Below are 19,950 nucleotides of genomic sequence, written 5' to 3' on the forward strand. Positions count from 1 at the left end.
CCCCAAGCCCTGGAATTCCCTCCCATATTATCTGCTTCTGCACCTCACTTCCTTTAAGATGCTCCTTAAAAACCTGCATCTTTGACCAAGCTTTTGGTCATCTGATCTAATACCTTATTATGAGGCTCGGTGTCATTTTGTTTTATAATCGCGCCTGTGAAGCACCTTGAGATGTTTCATTATGTTAAAGGTGTGATATAAATACAAATGTTTGTTGTTTATCTAGCTTCCTCTTAAATGCATCTATGCTAAACACCTCAACCACCCCTTATGGTAGTGAGTTCCACACTCTCACCACTCCCTGGGTAACGGAGTTTTTCCTGAATTCATAATTGGATTTATTAGTGACTCTCTTATTTATGGCCCTTAGTTTTGGACTCTCCACAAGTGGAAACAACTTCTCTATGCTTACTGTAATCGAACCCTATCAAAATCTTAATGACCTCTATCAGGGTATCCTTCAGTCTTCTCTTCCAGAGAATTCATCATATCTTGTTGCTATGCTGGGAGAACTACAGCAGGTCTCAAGCCAGGTTACATCTAGATGATAGAAGCATCTTACTGCTAAGCTACCTTCTAACAGCTAAAACAAAGGGCTCTACTTCTAGGTATCAATGGCCAGCTTCTGGGCAAGATACTACATTTAACGGACCTTAACCTCGTATGTGAGATTACTAGCAGCTTAGTTACTACAGTTTGTTGGTTGGTTTGTTGGTGTTGTTTAATAGAGAAAGAAACAAATCTCCCAAGAAAGTTACAAAATTAAAAAGGAGTCATCACTTTTTATTTATCAAGTCAGCAAAACAAAATACCAGGAAGTACAGTATTTACAGATCATTCTAGAAACTAAAGCAGCATCATTTAGAAGCTGCACTATCAAAATACAGAGGAAGGCCAATCAATTTTGGTAATGTTTACAGAGTTCATTTCCTCAACCCTTACAGTTGGTTTAAAGTTACAACAGGCTTCCAATGTAAGTCCTAAACAGTCAACTTCGAAAGTATTTTAGATAACAAAAATATTTAAAAGGAGTTTTCTAAACTACAATGTAGACAACAGAAAGAACACAATATACATGGTAATCTGCAATCTCCCTGTCTTTTTCACAGAAACTGCTCCCATTTTGCCCCCTGTTTTCAACATGAAAATAGGTGATGTTTAATGAATTGCTTCAAGGAACAGGGTATTTGTTGCTGTTCTCAAAGCATCATTTCAAAAATACCTTGATCACAATAATATTTCATTTGATAATGCAAACATCTGGATCCAAACTGAGACCTAAACAAGTGTGCTAAAAAAAGGTCTTTTAATGAGAAACGGGTTTTGACAACCCATATAGTGATTTTAATTAAAGTGTTTTATATAAAACAAGAGTACAATAAACTGTAAACTTGGCAAACAAAACCTAACCTATGGAATTCTTATTCACGTAAAGTAGTCTCACTACAACATTGTAACGCACATCTCAATACTGATGTGCAGGGGGAAAAAAGAAAAGGAAATCTACACAGTTTATGAACAGATATTACTGGTACAGAATGAACATTCAGTAAAGATTAATGCTGAGGTACTGCAAATCATATCACCTTTTGCATTTTCCTACAATAACAGTAATCGTCAGGACCATATCTGCTATACAAACAAGTTTTTTTTTAAATAATCGATAAAAAAAAACATTTTACCAGATGCATTAGTGCAAGAAAACAATGTACTCTCTTTAGTATGGTAAGCTTTGTTCAGTACTGTATCACACAAAAAAAAACAAATAAATGTTGGTGCTACAAGTGACCGGGGCTCAGTATCTGCCAATTATAGCAACTGGGTCCAACCTGGTCCTTCATTCACAATTTGGAAATGTCTCCATCAATTCATTGTTAACACCAGTTTGAAGAGACACCCATAAATCTCTTCCTATCATTTTTTAAGTGAACAGAAAGAGTAAACTATACAGATGATGTTTCCACTTCTCAAGTGTTCCTTTAACTCATGAGGTACAGGTTATAATCTATAACTGGGTGCGTGAGAGGGAGAAGCTTGAGCAGTCACAGCCTGCAACATTGACCAATTATCGAGAGTCAAACTAACCGGTTAAAAATGGTGCTTTGAACATGAACCAACCAAGTGCCTTGAACTCAACCAGTTGTAGGCTACAATATAGCAGCTTGCAAAAATGTCCCATCATAACATAGAACTCACTGAATCAGAGGTGCTTGATTGATCAATTCCCAGGACCCACTGGATATGCATCAATGGATTGACAGCTGTATCAAAGTCAAAATTTGAGGGGTTTTTTGGTTCCAATGCACAATATTCTATATTTTGCTTTTAATTTTAAGAAAAAAGCAATATGAAAGATTACTTCAATCAATGTCACAATCGCTAGTGAAGTAATCACATTCCCACAAGACCATACCAAGTTTAAAAAAAAAACACAACTCACTAGATTAATGAGGCAGTGCCCAATATCATTTTTTTTTTTTACACAATTCACTTGAACACAGGAAACGATAGGGGTCAGGGGAGAGGGAGGAGGGCAAGGAGAGGGGAAAGCTCCCCAGATGGCTCAGTAGGTGAACACCTCATTGTACATGACCCAGAGCTACACAGTCCAGAGTATCCAAAGGCTTAATTCCCTTCTGAGTTACCTGATCTCACCTAGATGGCAGTAGGAGGGTCGACCAATTAGCATCAGACCAGGGAGAAGTTAAAAAAAAAATCGGCAGGGGCTCCAGCTCTCAATCACGCTCCAGTGCCCTTGTATGTGGAGACATCAGTGGCAGGACTGGGCTCAGCTGTGCATCTACCTCTTTCATCTAATAGTCGGCCAATACTTACTGCTCAGCCTCACACATGAAGAACAGACACTTGGATGAGGTACTGAAGGGCTGAGTGCACCCATGGAACTCTACGCCAACATGAATCATCATCTTCGGCGAGGAGTGGAGAACATGGGGTTGGGGTGGCAGGGGGGAAATTAGAAGGGAGGAAGGAACTTGCACAATGCTTCAAGTATACTAACATAGCTCAGACTCTTTATTTTTGGTCTCAGTATCTAGATCCTGGGAGTTTTCCTTTATTAATGTTTCAGGGATCGGACAGGATGGCTTGTCCTGGTAAGAGACTTCTGTCTCCAAATTGTCAGCAGAATCTAAATGCTCTGCCACTCCTGTAGGTGTAGTGTTATTCTCTTCACTGGCATTCTCTGTTGCTGGACTATTTTCAGTTTTTTGATGATTGCTCTCACTCAGAGCCCTGGTTAAAAAAAACACACAAAATAATTTAAAGGAATTATTGCTGGAAAGATAGACAGCCATTCAATGCTGGTGTTTACTTTAAACTTGAGCATTTTGTGAATAGTTTTTGAGTTCTTACATGCCATGTCGCTGAATGTGACGTTCCCAATCAAAACCACGAGCAAATGTGCGGCCACAGAACTCACAAGGGAATCTTTTTTCATTGTAAATACGAGTCCCACTTCCTGGACATGTTTCAATACCTGCCATTCAAATTGTTCCAAATTAATAATTCAATCAAGTTTAAAAAGAATTGCAATGTTGCACATAATACCCAAAGATAGGAGCACGGTTAATGACGGGCATTACAATAATAGTCCAGCCAGAACAGGGTTAATGAAGAAGTACTGTTTCCACTTGAACCATTTGTGGTTTCTTTGAAAAGCCAAAGACAGGCCAACAAATTTCTCTCAAACATTAAAGTATACTTTGGGAGATAGGTTTACAGCCCCGGTTCTTGATCCAAGTCCTACTGCACAAGGAAATGCTGACAGAAATACAAAGCAAGAAGGAAGGGAAGAAAAAGAGAAAGCAAGAAAATGAGAGACAGAAAGAGAAAACGAACAGAATTTATTTAGCACATTTTACAATCCCAGAATTCCCCAAGGCACTTTACAGCCAAGGATGAAAGGTCACTGACCTGAAACATTAACTCTGCTTCTCTCTCCACAGATGCTGAGTATTTCCAGCACTTTCTGCTTTATTACAGCCAATAAATTTATTTTTGAAGCATGGCCACTGTTGTAATGTAAAAAAACGCAGCAGCCAATTTGCACACAGAAAGCTCCCACAAACAGCAACGCGATAATGATCAGATAATTCCGTGTTCGCTGATCTGCACTGGCTCCCAGTTAGGCAAAGGCCTCAATTCTAAAATTCAAATCCTTGTTTTCAAATCCCTCCATGGCCTCGCACCCCCCACCCCCCATCTCTGTAACCTCCTCCAGCCTTACAGCCCTCAGACCTCTACGCTCCTCCAATTCTGGCCTCTTGCACATTCCTGATTTCAATCACTCCACCATTGGCAGCTGTGCTTTCAGCTGCCTGGGCCCTAAACTCTGAAATTCCTTCCCTAAACCCCTCTGCCTCTCAAAACGCTCCTTAAAACCTCTCTCTTTGACCAAGCATCTCGTCACCTGCCCTTATGGGGCTTGATTTCAAATTTTGTTTGATACTCACTCCTGTGAAGTGCCTTGGGATGTTTTATTACATTAAAGGCACTATATAAATTCAAGTTGCCTTAATGATGGTGGTTGAAGGATTAATATTGGCCACGGCACCAGGTAGAACTTTTCCATTCGTCTTCGAAATAATGCCATGGGATCCTTCACATCCATCAGAGGGGGCAGACAGGGCCTCCATGGAACATCTCATCCGAAAGTGTCAGCTGTTCAATTTTCAGTCCATTAACGCCCTTTCTGTACTAATGCTTTGTCTTTCAGCACACCATTAACATATCTTTGCTCCATGACCTTCTGGTCAGCTATTCTGTGACCTTGTCCTATCTACACCTTCTCCTTTGTTATCTCTTGCCCCTACTCCCACTTTACTGACGTTTCTAATATTTGCCAGTTCTGAAGAAGGGTCACTGACCTGAAACATTAACTCTGCTTCTCTCTCCACAGATGCTGCCAGACCTGCTGAGTATTTCCAGCATTTCTTGTTTTTATTTCAGATTTCCAGTATCCGCAGTATTTTGCTTTTAATTAAGTATTTAAATCCCTGGAGTGGGACTTGAATTTGCAGGTTCACAGGCAAGAGTGCTACCCACTGAAGCACAGCTGGCACTTGGAAAACTCACTTGTTGAGGAAGGGGCTGGTTGGTTAAAATCTGGCACCAGCAGTGATCTGGAATCAGACCTGTATCCTTCAATACTCTCGGGGTAAAAATAGAATCATAGAGTTATACAGCACAGAAAGAGGCCCTTCGGCCCATCATGTCTGTGCCGGCCATCAAGCACCTAACTATTCTAATCCCATTCTCCAGCACTTGGTCCGTAGCCTTATATGCTATGACGTTTCAAGTGCTCATCTAAATACTTCTTAAATGTTGAGAGGGTTCCTGCCTCTACCACCCCTTCAGGCAGTGCGTTCCAGTAGCCACTGAATGCTCATTCTGAAATGAAACCATGGCCAGAATTTTACAAACCCCCACAGGAGCATGCTGGTGGCGGGGTGGGGTGGGAAGCCATAAAATTGAGTGGAACGTGGGGATGCCGTTCCCGATGCCTTACCGTCCCTGCTACAACTTTACCAGGGCCAACGGTGGCGAGAAATGGCCCGCCCACCCCAGGACAATCAAGGCCCTTAAGTGGCCAATTAACTGCCACCGACGCTGGTATTTTACCTTAGGCCCCACAAAGGCCACCAGGTGCAGGCTAGGGGGGGGCCTCTTGGTTAGGCACCCTGTGCCCCACAGAGGTCCCTCCACGAAGCCCCAACCTCCCCCACTGAAATAAAGCTCCCCCCACAACTGACCCCCCCCCTTTGCCTTGCCGGGGCCCGGCTGATTGTCCTCGGCGAGGCCCCAAAACTCGCCTCTCTTCCAGGGCCGACATCCACCATGCTCCCAGTGGCACTGCTGGGACTGAGAGCTGCCAGCCCACTGATTGGCCGGCAGTTCTATTCGGTGGAACTTCCTGCCTCAGAGAGATGGAAGTCCCGCCCCAAGCCCAACTATGGGCCTGGAGAGTGTAAATTCCTGACGTGGCTCCCCCCTGACCTTTTTGGCCGGTGGGCCTTCCACCCAATGTAAAATTCTGGCCCATGGCTCAATATTTCAAAATTAGTTAACAAAAGCTTGTAGCAAGATCCATGCACATTCTCATAGTGTTGCTGCTTTGAGAGTGAAAAATGCTATTAGCTACACAATTTTGCACAGAACTGCTGTTACCCTGAATAAAAATTCCAAATCGTGACCAAAATAGCCCAGCTTCCATACCCAATATGGTGGTGCACAGCCTTGTAAACCATGCTGAATTGAGCAGACGATCAGAATCGCATTTGCTGCAATGCCACACTAGTGAGCTAAAAATGGCTGCACACAGTGACATGACAAGAATGGAAAGGCGTAGATAATTCCCCTGTTAATCACTGCTGGAAGTGACAGGGATTGATTTGATGTAGATGAGTTCTGTTTGGAGAAGTTTTTAAGAAACACTTTTAAAACAGACCCTGAAAATAGACCTTGTTTGCTTTGCTCTTTGTTGGAAGATAGACTGTTTGCTGAGAGTGCTGTCGTAAATCCCACTCTGCCTCTAATCCATTGGCTGTGGTGTCAATAGACAGTGCAAAAATACACATCTTCTTTTGGCTGCCAGGCAGCTTATGGTATATGAAGAAATGCCCAAATCTGTCATCTCCTCACCTTCTATGGATTTACAACCCACCTTGAGGTGATGTGTTAAAAATGAAAAGAAGAATAGAACGAAGGGCTAATTAAAAAAAAAAACACTGGCTTCAAAATACGAACCTCTTTGTTCAACAATATTTCCCTTTTCTTCCTCTCGGGCCTCCTCTTCACTGCTGAACCAGTCCTTATCTTTGGAATCCAATTGGTCCAAGTTGACACGACCAACCAATTCAAAGTTGCGAACCACCTGAAATTGGGGAAGTGGAGAAACTGTTAAACATTCAATTAATTACATGGAATTTACAGCGAAGAAACAGCCCATTTGGCCCAACAGGTGTTCATTCAGTGTTCATTCTCCACATGAGCCTCCTCCTTCCCTAATTCATCTATCCCAATCTGACAGAAAATTCAAGCTGTTCAAAACTCAACAATTGGTAGTCACCAGCATTACAGATGTCAGAAAGAAAAGATGATTCGCCTCTATGTATAACCTTTCATGACCTCAGGACATCCAAAAGTGCTTTACAGCCAATGAAATACTTTTTGAAGTGTAGCCACTGTTGTAATGTAGGAAATGCAGTAGCCAATGTATGCACAGAAAGATCCCACAAACAGCAATGTGATAAATGACAAGATAATTAATTTTTTTTTAGCAATGTGGATTGATGGATAAATATTGGACAGGACACTGGGGAGAACTCCCAAACTCCACTTCAAAATAATTGCCATGGGACATGAGAGGGTAGACAGGGCCTCAGTTTAACGTCTCATTTGAAAGACGGTGCCTCTGACAGTGCCGAACTCCCTCAGTACGCACTGGGACTGTCAGCCTGGATTTTGTACTCAAGCTTTCCAAAGTGTAAGGAATTCCAATCCCTGCCCTATGCATTTGGTATCAGTACAATCTTTCATGCTGTACCAATATTAATTGTGCAGACCACGAGCTGTGTGCTCATTAGCTGCTAGACCATCACAAGTAAATATGTAGCAATGCACACTGCAGGCTTTTCAACTGCAAACTACAAAACACTCTCATTGCCAGAAAACTGTTCTCCACAATACAGCAGTGCATTCGTATCAATAACTTTATAATTGAGTGCTTATATATTTTGGTTTACTTTAAGGTTTTAAATTAGACAGAATCTTAGATAAATAGTTTAAAATTGAAAGGTTGCCAACATAAAATAGATTTAAAAATATTGAATGTATTCATTCATAAAAATAAAACCACAGAGGCAAGGAAGTTATGCTAAACCTTTATAAAACACTGATTAGGCTTCAGCTGAAAGATTGTGCCTAATTCTGGAGCCATCAATATAAGATAGTTACTAATAAATTCAATAGGAAATTCAGGAGAAACATCATTACCCAGAGAATGGTGAAAATGTGGAACTCGCGACCACAGCGAGTGGTTGAGGTGAACAGCATAGATGCATTTAAGAGAAAGCTAGATAAACACATGAGGGAGAAAGGAAGAGAAGGATAAAGGTGAGAGGGTGAGATAAAGACGGGTGGGAGGAGGCTTGTGTGGAGCAGAAACAGAAGCAAGAGCCCCTCAACTTATAACTTTTATCGAAACAGAGCCTGCAATTTTCAACAGCTTTTTTCATTCAACTATGCTATGATGTAGTTATTGTGTACAAGTTATACATTTTGTGCGTGTTATTTATATGCTTCATGTAGAGGGACTTGGGCTTTATTTAAAATCAAACTGACAACTGTACAGATAAAGGAACAACTCACCTAAAAAAAGGATCCAAACTTTCTTGCTGTATATTCTAAGTAAAGTTGGGTGGCCATCAATCACCAGCTAAAGCTACATAATTGTGTCAACAATTAACCTGAATTAATAGGGTGGAGACAGAGTGAAGAGTTCAACACTATGCTTAATGGTAGAAAAACATTTAACCATTGCGCATTAATGGGATGGTTTAAATCACTAAATTACAGGCCCGGAGGAAGATGCAATCCATAACAGTAATCAAAATTACTTTGTGCTCTTCCTGAAGGTGGTTCTCCAAATCATCTTTTATTCTGCTCTCAAAGTAACACAGTTGGCACTTGTATGGTTTCAGTTCCTTGTGCTTTTCCATGTGTTGCTGCAGAGTTTCATCACTGGAGCAAGTAAAGGTGCACTTATCACAACGAAATACGATGCCTTGCAAGTGTCTGGAGAGCTTCGAGCGACGGACTTCAATGGGGACAACCCTCTCCTCTGTTGAAGAAGATTAAAGAACGTTTGTTGTTATGGGCCCCACAAGCAGCTACCTTTAAACCCAAAAGCGCGAAATGCTGTTCATGAATGGACACAGAAGCAACGCATTAATTTTTCAATAAGATTAAGGTTATTATGCTCCAGAGTCGAGCATTACATGAAGATTGAGATCTGCAATTAATGTGTAGCCAGCAATTCGACACACTCATTAACATTGATGGAATAATAATCCACTCCTTCAGTTTACCTAAGGCGAGAATCTATTAACATATTTTACAGTACACAGAGCGAAGTCTGGTCTGACCAACTATGAAATGTCTGTTGCTGGCATTGACTTAATGTTTTACTGAAAGAGTTAACGTCATCAGACTTTACAAACACAAAGTTATGCCAAAATGACGCATAAAGTACCAGTCTGAAAATACTTAAAAGAGCCCAACAAAGCACAGAGAAAGTGTTACAAATATGCCGGACCACCACCATATATTAATTTCTTTCATGCTCCATTATACCTCTTCAATTTGACTTTTCTCAAGTCCCATGTGCGCTCGCACAAAAGGAGCCTCACCTCTGTGAAGGACGATATGGTCAATCATGCTGCTTTTGTATTTTGTGTGGTACAAGCAGAGAGGACAACGCAGGTCCTTAGGACCCTCAACAGGAGGAGCTGTGTGGCTCCCCTCAACATGCATAGAAAATGTAGACCTGCAACACAAACATAAAACATCACCACTGACTTTAAAAACCTCAAAGAGGAGAGGCACACCTCCATTTCACACTCAGTATCTTAACATAGAATCATACAACACAAAAGGGGGCCATTCAGCCCATCATACCTCTGGAAGAGCTACCCAATTAGTCCTGCTCACCTGCTCTTTCCCCATAGCCCTGCAAATTTTTCAAGTATTTATCCAATGCTCTTTTGAAAGTTACTACTGAATCTGCTTCCATCACGCTTTCTGGCAGCGCATTCCGGATCACAACACACGTGTAAAAAAAAAAATTCTCATCTCATTCCCAGTTCTACGTAAGAAATAGGAGCAAGAGATCATACAGCCCCTCAATATCACAGCTCACCTTCTACCTCAACTCTCTTTCCTGCCCTATCTCTGTATTGTTCTTTCGCCAATTATCTTAAATCTGTGTCCTCTGGTTACTGACCCTCCTACCAGCAGTAACAGCTTCTCCCTACTTACTCTACTAAAACCCTTCATAATTGTGAACACTGCTATTAAAACTCCCCATAACCATCTTTGCTTTTAAAAAGCATCGTCTCTTGTTGGGGGTATGACCCCACAGACAGTTTTCCCCCTCCCGCACCTCCTCAGATGAGCAACATTGTTCTTTTGGGTCACACTAATTGATAAACACGTTTAGAAAATTGGCACGGGAGAATTTAAGTGATCAGCCGTGAAGTTACCCAACAGAGTTAACGTTTCTCTCTCCATAGAAGCTGCCAGACCTGTGAGTATTTCCAGCATTTCTGTTTTTATTTCAAATATAAAACAGTGTGGTCTCAATCGGTTGGAACATAGAAACGTCGCTGAATCCCCCCACTATCAACATCCTAGTGGTTACCACTGAGCAGAAACTGAACTGGACCAGCCACAAACTCTCTGGCTACAAGAGCAGGTCAGAGGCTGGGAATCCTGCAGTGAGTAGCCCACCTCCTGACTCCCCAGTGCCTGTCCACCATCTACAAGGCACAAGTCGGGAGAGTGATGGAATACCCTCCACTTGCCTGGATGTGTGTAGCTCCAACACTCGAGAAGCTCAACATCATCCAGGACAAAGCAGCCTGCTTGACTGACACCCCATCCACAACCTTAAACATTCACACCCTCCACCTCTGACGCACAGTGGCAGCAGTGGGTACCATCTACAAGATGCACTGCAACAACTCACCAGACTCCTTCGATAGCACCTTCCAAACCTGCAACCTCTACCACCTAGAAGGACAAGGGCAGCAGATGCATGGGAACACCACAACCTGCAAGTTCCCCTCCAAGCCACACACCATCCTGACTTGGAACTATATCACCGTTCCTTCACTGTGGCTGGGTCAAGATCCTGGAGTTCCCTTCCTAACAGCACTGTGGGTGTACCTACACCCCAAGGACTGCATCGGTTCAAAAAGGCAGCTCACCACCACCTTCTCAAGGGCAATTAGGGATGGGCAATAAATGCTGGGCTAGCCAACGACGTCCACATCCCATTAAAGAATAAAAAGAACACAAGAAGTTTATGGCACAGAAGGAGGCCATTCAGCCCATAGTATAAATGCTTGCCGAAAGAGTCTTATCCAACCTAATCCCACTTTTCAGCTCTTGGAATGCACCTAGCCAACAGGGCTGTAGAACAAGTGTTTTTTTTTAAAATGTTCTGAGGGTTTCTCCCTCTACCACCCTTTCAGGCAGTGAGTTCCAGACCCCACTACCCTCTGGGTGAAAAAATTTATCCTCAACTCCATTCTAATCCTTCCACCAATTACTTTAAATCATTGCTCCCTGTCTATTGACCTCTCTGCTAAGGGAAATAGATCTTTCCCATCCACTCTATCCTGATCCCTCAAATTTTATACACCTTAGTTAAATTTCCCCCTCAGCCTCCTCCATTCCAAAGAAAAACAACCCCAGTCTATACACTAAAATAAAAGCAAAATACTGCAGATGCTGGAAATCTGAAATAAAAACAAGAAATGCTGGAACCACTCAGCAGGTCTGGCAGCATCCAAAGAAGGGTCACTGACCCGAAACGTTAACTCCGCTTCTCTTTCCACAGATGCTGCCAGACCTGCTGAGTGGTTCCAGCATTTCTTGTTTTTATCCCAGTCTATACAGTCTTTCCTCAGTTAAAATGTAAGTGAGGTTACAACTGGGTCTGGGTTCTTTGATATCTTCAGATGTTGGGATTCAATTCGACGCGCAAAATAAAATGTTTGTATCTGCAGGATGCACGCATTTTCTGTGTTGTTACATCCTCCCCTTTCCAGTATGACGATTTGATTTTGGATAACACTGCTTTACGAAAATCTCCAGAACATTTTTCAGCAAGATCTTAGGAAGAGTAGAACAGATCTCTTGTGTCAGGTTTCAGTAGATCTTTGTTGGTGTATTAAAGGATATGGAACCAGGGCGGGTAAATCGAGCTGAAGTAAAATCATCCATGACCTCACTGAATGGTGTGACAGTCTCGAGGGGCTGAATGGCCTGCTCCCTTTTCTACAACACCATGCAAAGCTCAAAAAGTGCTTTGACATCTTCACTACACGCCATATTATTCTCTTACCTGAACCCTGTGAAGAATGGGCAATCCTTACATTTGTAGAGTTTCTTTCCGCAATGTCTGTCTCGATAGTGGCGCCTCATGCTTTGAATGTATTCAGAGTTAAACTGGCAGAACTCACAGCTGAAATATCCCCTGGTTATCTGCTCGGAAGAAGCAGTTGGAGATGGTACTGGGATGGGGCTGGATCGGTTTCTTGCCATCGCCGCCGTTTGGTAATGGTTAAGCTGTTGCTGGACATCTGGTGGCTCAGAGTATGAAGAATCTGTACGTGAAGAGTTGTTGCACACAAACTGTATAAAACCCGAAGCTTTTAATCAGTGATTTCCACCCTTCCCACCTCCTTCAGATTGGAGACAAAAGCTTAAGACACAACAAACAAGGCCCCAAATTTCCCCATTATAAAACTACTGATGACCAGTTTGAAACCCATGCGACAGAAAGCCTTGGGAAAGCAAGTACAGCATTCAAAACCCCTTTGGAAGTTGCAGGAAAAGCAAGGGAGGGCAAGAAAGCAGATCAAAAATGAAAATGGGAAGAATTTCCCCGTCCCCATTGAACGTCGGAGAAATTCCAGCCATTACTTGAGTGAACAGTGTTCAAGATGGAAATATTCTTTATTGATTGTCAGGTAACTAAACAATTTTTGTGGAGGGTTACCAATTTAAACCTGAAATAGTTTACAGGACAGTGCCGTGCATCCAGCTGGTGTGGTTAGGCTCTAGAAGGAATTTGGAAGAGCAAGCTATACTTGCAGAATTTTATCAATAATGAACTTTTTGTGCGATTACACATGGCCAATAAGGACATTGTTCACAGATAAAGAAAGTGCAAAACAGAACGTTGACCATCTCCTACCTTTGTTTCTGACGAAGGGAAATTTTAAGAAGGTGGGGTCTGGAATAAGGATACAGAGTAACAACTGGGTCTTACAAAGTTTTTTGAGAGCTCTCCTACAAAATGAGCTACCAATAATTCTTTTTTAAAAAACTAAAAATACATTGACAGCAGTAATTGCTTTCCCCATCAGTCTCAGGTCATACAGTTTTCACGGACACATCCTCCTAAACTTTGGTTATAAAGTTAACTCTTTAAAACCAAGACAATTATGTTATATTTTGGTGAACATTGCAGAATTTGAACACAAATTCATGCACAGTTATATTACACAATTTGCATTTTCTTCTTTTTTTTAAAAAAAGGAACTTTAAAAGCATTTCGTATCTGCTAGTTAACAGTTTGAAGGCATTTAAAATAACTTCAACTAAGACTTGCATACATCAGAGATAGCCATGGGCAGCTTACCATCTGATTCAGCTACTCCCTCAGCCTGGGACTGAGTCTCTGGTGAGCTTTCGGCAGAAGTGAAGGCTGCTGGAAGGTCAGTGTGGAGTTTGGACACTGTCAGCACGTGGCCGTGCACTTTCAGCGCATGTTGTTTCAGCTGATTTGCCATCAGTGTGGAAAAGGAGCAGTAGGAACAGCTGTACGTGCACTCCACTGGCAAGACACAACAAAATGCTTTTTTTGAGAAAGAAAATGTTGCTTAGGGCTCCCATAACCGTTCAAATTATATTTTTTTTTAAAAAAAGAATTAGGGGCAAAATGGCTTGCAAAAATCGCTAGTTGGCTCTCCATTGGCACAATACAGCCCAGGTCACTTTAAATGCCTTCATGTCATAATAAATTCATTGCCTAATTAGATTTTAGAATATAATGGTGATAGGTATAAACACACACCCACACAGACGTATCTTTATCTAAACAATAGAATATGCCCTCTGCTCCCAGGGCATATTTTCAGTTAAACAATTCACTCAGGGAAGCACAAACTCCCAGTGCCAATGCCAAGAGCAAACAAACAGAGCTGCTGCACAATTATTAAATAGTTGCATTAACTTGCCAGCTCCTTTACCTTCGACTGTGCATCCTGCATTAATAACTTAACTGTTATGGGAGATGCTCTCTCCACATACAGAGCACAATATACTGCTTTTCATGCACTGGATCACTGCCCGACTTGAGATCATCAGAAACTCAACTGTTCATATCCTAACTCACAGCAAGTTCCGTTCACCCATTACCTGTGTTTGCTGATCTACACGGCCTCCCATTCTGTCAATGCCTCGATTTTAAAATTCTCACCCAAGTTTTCAAATCCTTCCACGGACTTGCCCCCTTGCGACCTCTGGGTCTCGTCCAGCTCTACAACCCTCCAAGATCTCTGCATTCTTCTAGCCTCTTGTGCATTCCCGATTTTAATCGTTCCACCATTGGTAGCTGTGCCTGCAGCTGCCAGGGCCCTAAGCTCTGGAATCTTCTCCTCAAACCTCTCCGCCTTTCTGCCTCTCCTCCTTTAAAATGCTCCTTAAAAACTACCTCTTTGACCAAGCTTTTGGCCACCTGTCCTAATATTTCCTTATGTGGCTTGGTGTCAAATTTAGTTTTATATGCCTCTGTGAAGTGCCGTGGGACATTTTCCTACATTAAAAAGGTGCTATTTAAATGCAAGACTATGTTGTTGACTAATATGTAGTACCAGAGAGTCTCATGCAAGAAATTACAGGTGGAAGAAATACTAAATGTTACAAATCTATAGAAGCGGGATAATTGCAAAAGTACTTCCAAGATATAACTACTGTATCTTCATACATTGATCACTTCAAGATTCACAAATACATAGAAATTGTGCTTTAATTTGTATCTTTATCCAAAGTGATGAGTGCAGATTCGTTAGTATGTTGTATTTCTTTCTTACACAAGTCACACGTCACGTTCCTCCTAGCCCAAAGAAGGTACAGCACAGAAACAGGTCAATTGGTCCATGCTGGTGTGTTTATTCTCCACATGAGCCTCCTCCCATGCCTCTTCATCTCACTCCATCAACATATCCTTCTATTCCTTTCTCCCTCATACATTTATCTAGCTTCCCCTTAAATGCATCAATATTATTCACCTCAACCACTCCCTGTTCCAGATTCTCACCACTCTCTGGATAAAGAAGTTTCTCTTGAATTTCTTATTTTTCGCCTCTCCCACAAGTGGAAACATCTTCTCTCCGTCTACATTATCAAAGTCTTACATAATTTTAAAGACCTCTATCAAGTAACCTCTACAGAAAAGAGCCCCAGCCTCGTTCAGTCCTTCCTGACAGCTATAACCTCTCTGTTCTAGTATCATTCTTAAATTATAGAATGATACAGTACAGAAGGAGACTGTTGTACCTAGAGCTATCCAATTAGACCCACTGCCCTGCTCCTTTTCCATATCCCGGTAAATTATTTTCTTTCAAGTATTTATCCAATTCCCTTTTGAAGGTTACTATTCAATCTGCTTCCACTGTCTTTCAGGCAGCGCATTCCAGATCACAACAACTCGCTGCGTCAAAAATATTCTCCTCATCTCCCCGTCTGGTGCTTTTGTTAATTATCATAAATCTGTCTCTGCTAGTTACAAATTCTCCTGCCAGTAGAAAGTTTCTCCTTATTTTCTGTACCAAACCAGTTCATGATTTTGAACACCTCTATTAAATTTCTCCTTAACCTTCTCTGCTTGAAGGAGAACAACCCCAGCTTCTCCAGCTCAACATTTCTGTACTTGAGTTGGACCTTTGAAATGATGGGAAGAATTTACATTGGAGTAGGTTAATGCAGGTCATAAGCTTCTGATTGAACCTGAGATTGTGGATGCGGGTTGAAATTGATTAAAACAAACTTCTGATGTGCTGTAATGAAAACTGATTTTTGGGACTGAGAATGTTAGTGGTTTGAGAACTAGGTAAAACCATTGAGTAGGATGCAGGGGTCTCAGTGTGGCTGAACAAAACTATTTCTATACTGTAGTGTAGACCAATTTATTACTTTGCCATTGGTTTGTACACTTGGTGTCAAAAGTGAGCTGTAACTGGTTAACTAATCCAGTCGCATTGACAAAGGCATTGGAGAAGGTGCAAAAAAAGATTAAGATTGACAATATGAACTAAATAGTAAAATTTTAAAGGGGATGCAGGAACAGAGATACCGGAGAATGTATTTGCGCAAATATTTCAAGGTAGCAGGACAAGTTGAAAACTGCTGTTGAAAAAGCACGTGGGATTGTGGGCTTTGTGAATAGAGTACAAAAGCAAGAAAGTTATGCTAAACCTTTCTATAACACTAGTTAGACTGCAGCTGGAGTAATGCGTGCAATTCTGGGCACCACACTTGAGGAAGGTCCCCTGACCAAATATCTCCTTTTGTGGCTCAGCATCAAGATTTGTCCAATAACGCTCCTGTGAAGTGCCTTGGGGCGTTATACTACATGAAAAGATGCAAGAATTATTATGCCTTAACCACCTTTTTGCGCAGTACTCTTTTCCCTTATTCTAACACGTCTCTTCTGCTGCAGGGATAAAGACTTTTTCTTCATCTTTTTACATTTAGGTTTAGATTTCTCCTGATGGTATCAGATTAGCCAAGTATGGCGGAAAGCTGGCTTGAGAATAGCCCACAGCAGAGTTAGAGAGAGGCCAAGCTCTCAAACAAGAAAGAAACTGATATCAGGTTCACATATCAAGTCAGTGTCAATACAGACTACAACGAATGAGGCATCTCTGAATAGGTGCATGTGCAACGCAATCATAGGTGGTCAGATTTACCATAATAATCAAGGGTATATCACAAATACTCATTTAAAAAATATATACAGTAACAGCTTAGAACTTCAAGAAGAGTTTATATGCAACACAACTGGGTGTTAATAATGAAAATTGAGGTAAGTAAAAGTTTTTTTCCCCCACAAAAAAAGGTTTAAAGTTGAGCTAACTTTTAGTGTACACCTTCCACATTTTGTACATGATTTATCCAACTTCTGAAAAGTTGCAGAATTTAAAACCTGTGGTGAACAGATTCACGTAGGTGTATGTCAAGCACGTGTAGATAAATGCAGAGGGGCAATCAAGGATCAAGCTGTACAACTGTGCAGAGTATACAGTCTTTGATCATTTGTAAATTAAAAAAAAAAAATTTACCCCCAACAGCTCACCAAAAATTATGTTCAGTGGAGCAGGAATTGCAGGGAGTCAAAATGAAATACGAAACAAATCGCAAAGCACTGCACAATAAGGGCAGCACTCTAAGAATTAATTGGGTAAAGCAGTGATAAAATGTTGGTTTTAATGGGCACTATATTCCTTTGTAATGTGATTCTATTACAACTGGAGACTAAGAGAGCTCATTAATCCACTGTGGTGTGATGCCAAATTGGAATGTCTATTATCTCAAAAGATTGTTTGAAGGGAATGTTTAAAACAAACTCTTCAGCATTAAAAAAAAGTAGTGTAATTGCTGAGCAAATGGGAAATACTGAATGAAATCACACAAGCTACAAAGCACTACCCCTCACTTGCAAATTTTTACAAGACAGACAATGATCCTCGGTGAATTAGAAACTCTAGTTTTTGCATTACTGCAAAACAGTGCCCAATCTCAAAATAAAATCACCCAGTTCCAGAATTCCATGATGCCTAATTCTATTAATGCCTAATTTTACTTCAAACCAGCCAAATGGCAAAAATCTGCTTTTTAAATCCTCAGTTTGTAGCTATGGACCCAATTGTCCAGTTATGCAAATGGAATACTCCTTCTCTTCTCATCCCCCAACATAATCACACTTCCTAATTTGAGGTTTACTGTGCTTGGTGGTCACAGCAGGCGGGTTTATGCGAATACGATTTGCTGACTATTCACAATGGTCGGTGTAACTGAGCCAGGTAGTCCCCGATCATTATATTAAGTGTAGCAGTGTCATTTAAATTGCTGTATGTAGATTCAATTTGTCTCAAGTTTCCCAATGATCTACTCCTAAGCTATAATAAAAACAGTAAGTGCTAGAATTACTCAGCAAGTCAGGCAGCATCTGTGGAGAGAAAAACAGAGTTAATGTTTTAGGTTGATGCACTTTCATCAGTTGAGTTCTGATGAAAGGTCACAGACCTGAAACTTGAACTCTGTTTCGCTTTCCACCTGCTGAGTTTTTCCAGCATTATTTGTTTTTATTTCCCATTTCCAGCATCCACAGTATTTTGCTTTTGTACTCCTAAGCTATGTCCTGACGACTGTTAGTTTTAGCTGATTATTCACCAATAGCCTTGGAGCCAGATTTTACTAGATGGTCTGCTCAAACCTAGCAAGCCACAGGTCCATAGTACAACGGCGAGTGTGAATAAGCAGCACTTATTTAATCCCTGATTACCAAGAGTATTAACAAAAGTATAAAACCTATGTCAATAAAAACTAAACAACTCTGGCGTTAACCCAAGCAGGCTAGTCACTAGTGGATCAGTCATTACTGGATTCATTTAAGCAAGGTCAATCTGATGGGGGCTTCCAAGCTTTCAGAAACTGACTGAGAAAATTGAGACAAATAGAAAATTAAAAGTAATTTTTGTTTTATTTAATCATAGGATGTGAGTGTCACTGCATTGGAGGCAGCACAGAGAAGGTTTACTAGACTAATACCTGGGATGGGCGGGCTGTCTTCAGAGGAAAGATTGGACAGGCTAGGCTTGCATCCGCTGGAATTTAGAAGAATAAGAGGTGACTTGATTGAAACATATAAGATCCTGAGGGGTCTTGACAGGGTGGATGTGGAAAGGATGTTTCCCCTTGTGGAAGAATCTAGAACTAGGGGTCACTGTTTAAAAATAAGGGGTCGCTCATTTAAGACAGAGATGAGGAGAAATTTTTTTCTCTGAGGGTCGAGTGTCTTTGGAATTCTCTTCCTCAAAAGGTAGTGGCAGCAGAGTCTTTGAATATTTTTCAAGCAGAGGAAGTAAGATTCTTGATAAGCAAGGGGGTGGAATGTTATCGGGGGTAGGTGGAAATGTGGAGTAATCAGTTCAGCCATGAGCTTATTGAATGGCACAGTGGGCTCGAAGGGCCGAGTGGCCTACTCCTGCTTCTAATTCGTATGTTCGTATAAGGCCAGCATTTATTGCCATTCCCTAATTGCCCTCGAGAAAGTGGTGGTGAGCTACTTTCTTGAACTGCTGCAAGCTTAGTGGTTTGCAACAGCTGAGTGTCTTGCTAGGTGATTTCAGAGGGCAGTTAAGAGTCAACCACATTGTGGTGGGTCTGGAGTCACATATAGGCCTAACTGGATAAAGACAACAGATTGCCTTCCCCATGGGACATCAGTGAACAAGACGAGTTTTAAGTCAATACAGTAGTTTCATAGTCACCATCTCTGACACTATTGTTTCAATTCCAGATTTATTTAATTAACTGAATTTAAACTCCCTAGCTGCCATGCTGCGATTTGAACTCGCGCCTCCTAATCATTAATTCAGGTCCCTGAATTACCTGTCCTGTAACAACCACTATGCTACCATAACCCTAATTGGCAAAATAAACACAGGGGAGATGAGGAGATTTTTTTTTAAACTCTGAGTTATGATGATCTGGAATGCGCTGCCTGAAAGGGTGGTGGAAGCAGATTCAATCATAACTTTCAAAAAGGAATAGGATAAATTTGCAGGGCTGTGGGGAAAGAGCAGGGGGGGGGGGAGGAGAAGAGGATAATTGGATAGCTCTTTCAGAGAGCCAGCACAGGCACAATGGGCCGAATGGCCTCCTTCGGTGCTGCGTTATTCTATGAAATAGTAAACCTTCATCAAACTATCAATTTTTAAATTGAGAAACAAAAAAAGTGGCTTTCAACACAACAGCTTATATTTGTATCACGCCTTTAAAAAATAATGCTTCACTGGAGCATTTTTAAACAAAATGGGACACCGAGCCACATGAGATATTAGGTCAGATGACCAA

The 19,950-nt window shown here is 41.3% G+C and overlaps 1 protein-coding gene across 3 annotated transcripts in view; it reads right to left on the bottom strand.

The window, feature by feature from the left end:
• Positions 1-762: 762 nt before the first annotated feature.
• Positions 763-19,950, bottom strand: part of znf462 (zinc finger protein 462) — a 103,861-nt gene continuing 84,673 nt past the window's right edge. The window contains exons 8-14 of one of the 3 annotated variants that reach the window (XM_068030531.1): positions 13,451-13,645; positions 12,149-12,410; positions 9,429-9,565; positions 8,637-8,860; positions 6,766-6,892; positions 3,373-3,496; positions 763-3,252 (exon numbers count right to left, since the gene is read on the bottom strand). In XM_068030531.1, the coding sequence (XP_067886632.1) occupies positions 3,015-3,252; positions 3,373-3,496; positions 6,766-6,892; positions 8,637-8,860; positions 9,429-9,565; positions 12,149-12,410; positions 13,451-13,645 (1,307 nt within the window). In that variant the 3' untranslated portion in view covers positions 763-3,014. Of the gene's footprint in view, positions 3,253-3,372; positions 3,497-6,765; positions 6,893-8,636; positions 8,861-9,428; positions 9,566-12,148; positions 12,411-13,003; positions 13,043-13,450; positions 13,646-19,950 lie in introns of all 3 variants that reach the window. The other 2 variants (XM_068030532.1, XM_068030533.1) reach the window with 2 other exon arrangements.

The sequence above is a fragment of the Heterodontus francisci genome, chromosome 4, assembly GCF_036365525.1.
Source record: "Heterodontus francisci isolate sHetFra1 chromosome 4, sHetFra1.hap1, whole genome shotgun sequence".
NCBI lineage: Eukaryota > Metazoa > Chordata > Chondrichthyes > Heterodontiformes > Heterodontidae > Heterodontus > Heterodontus francisci.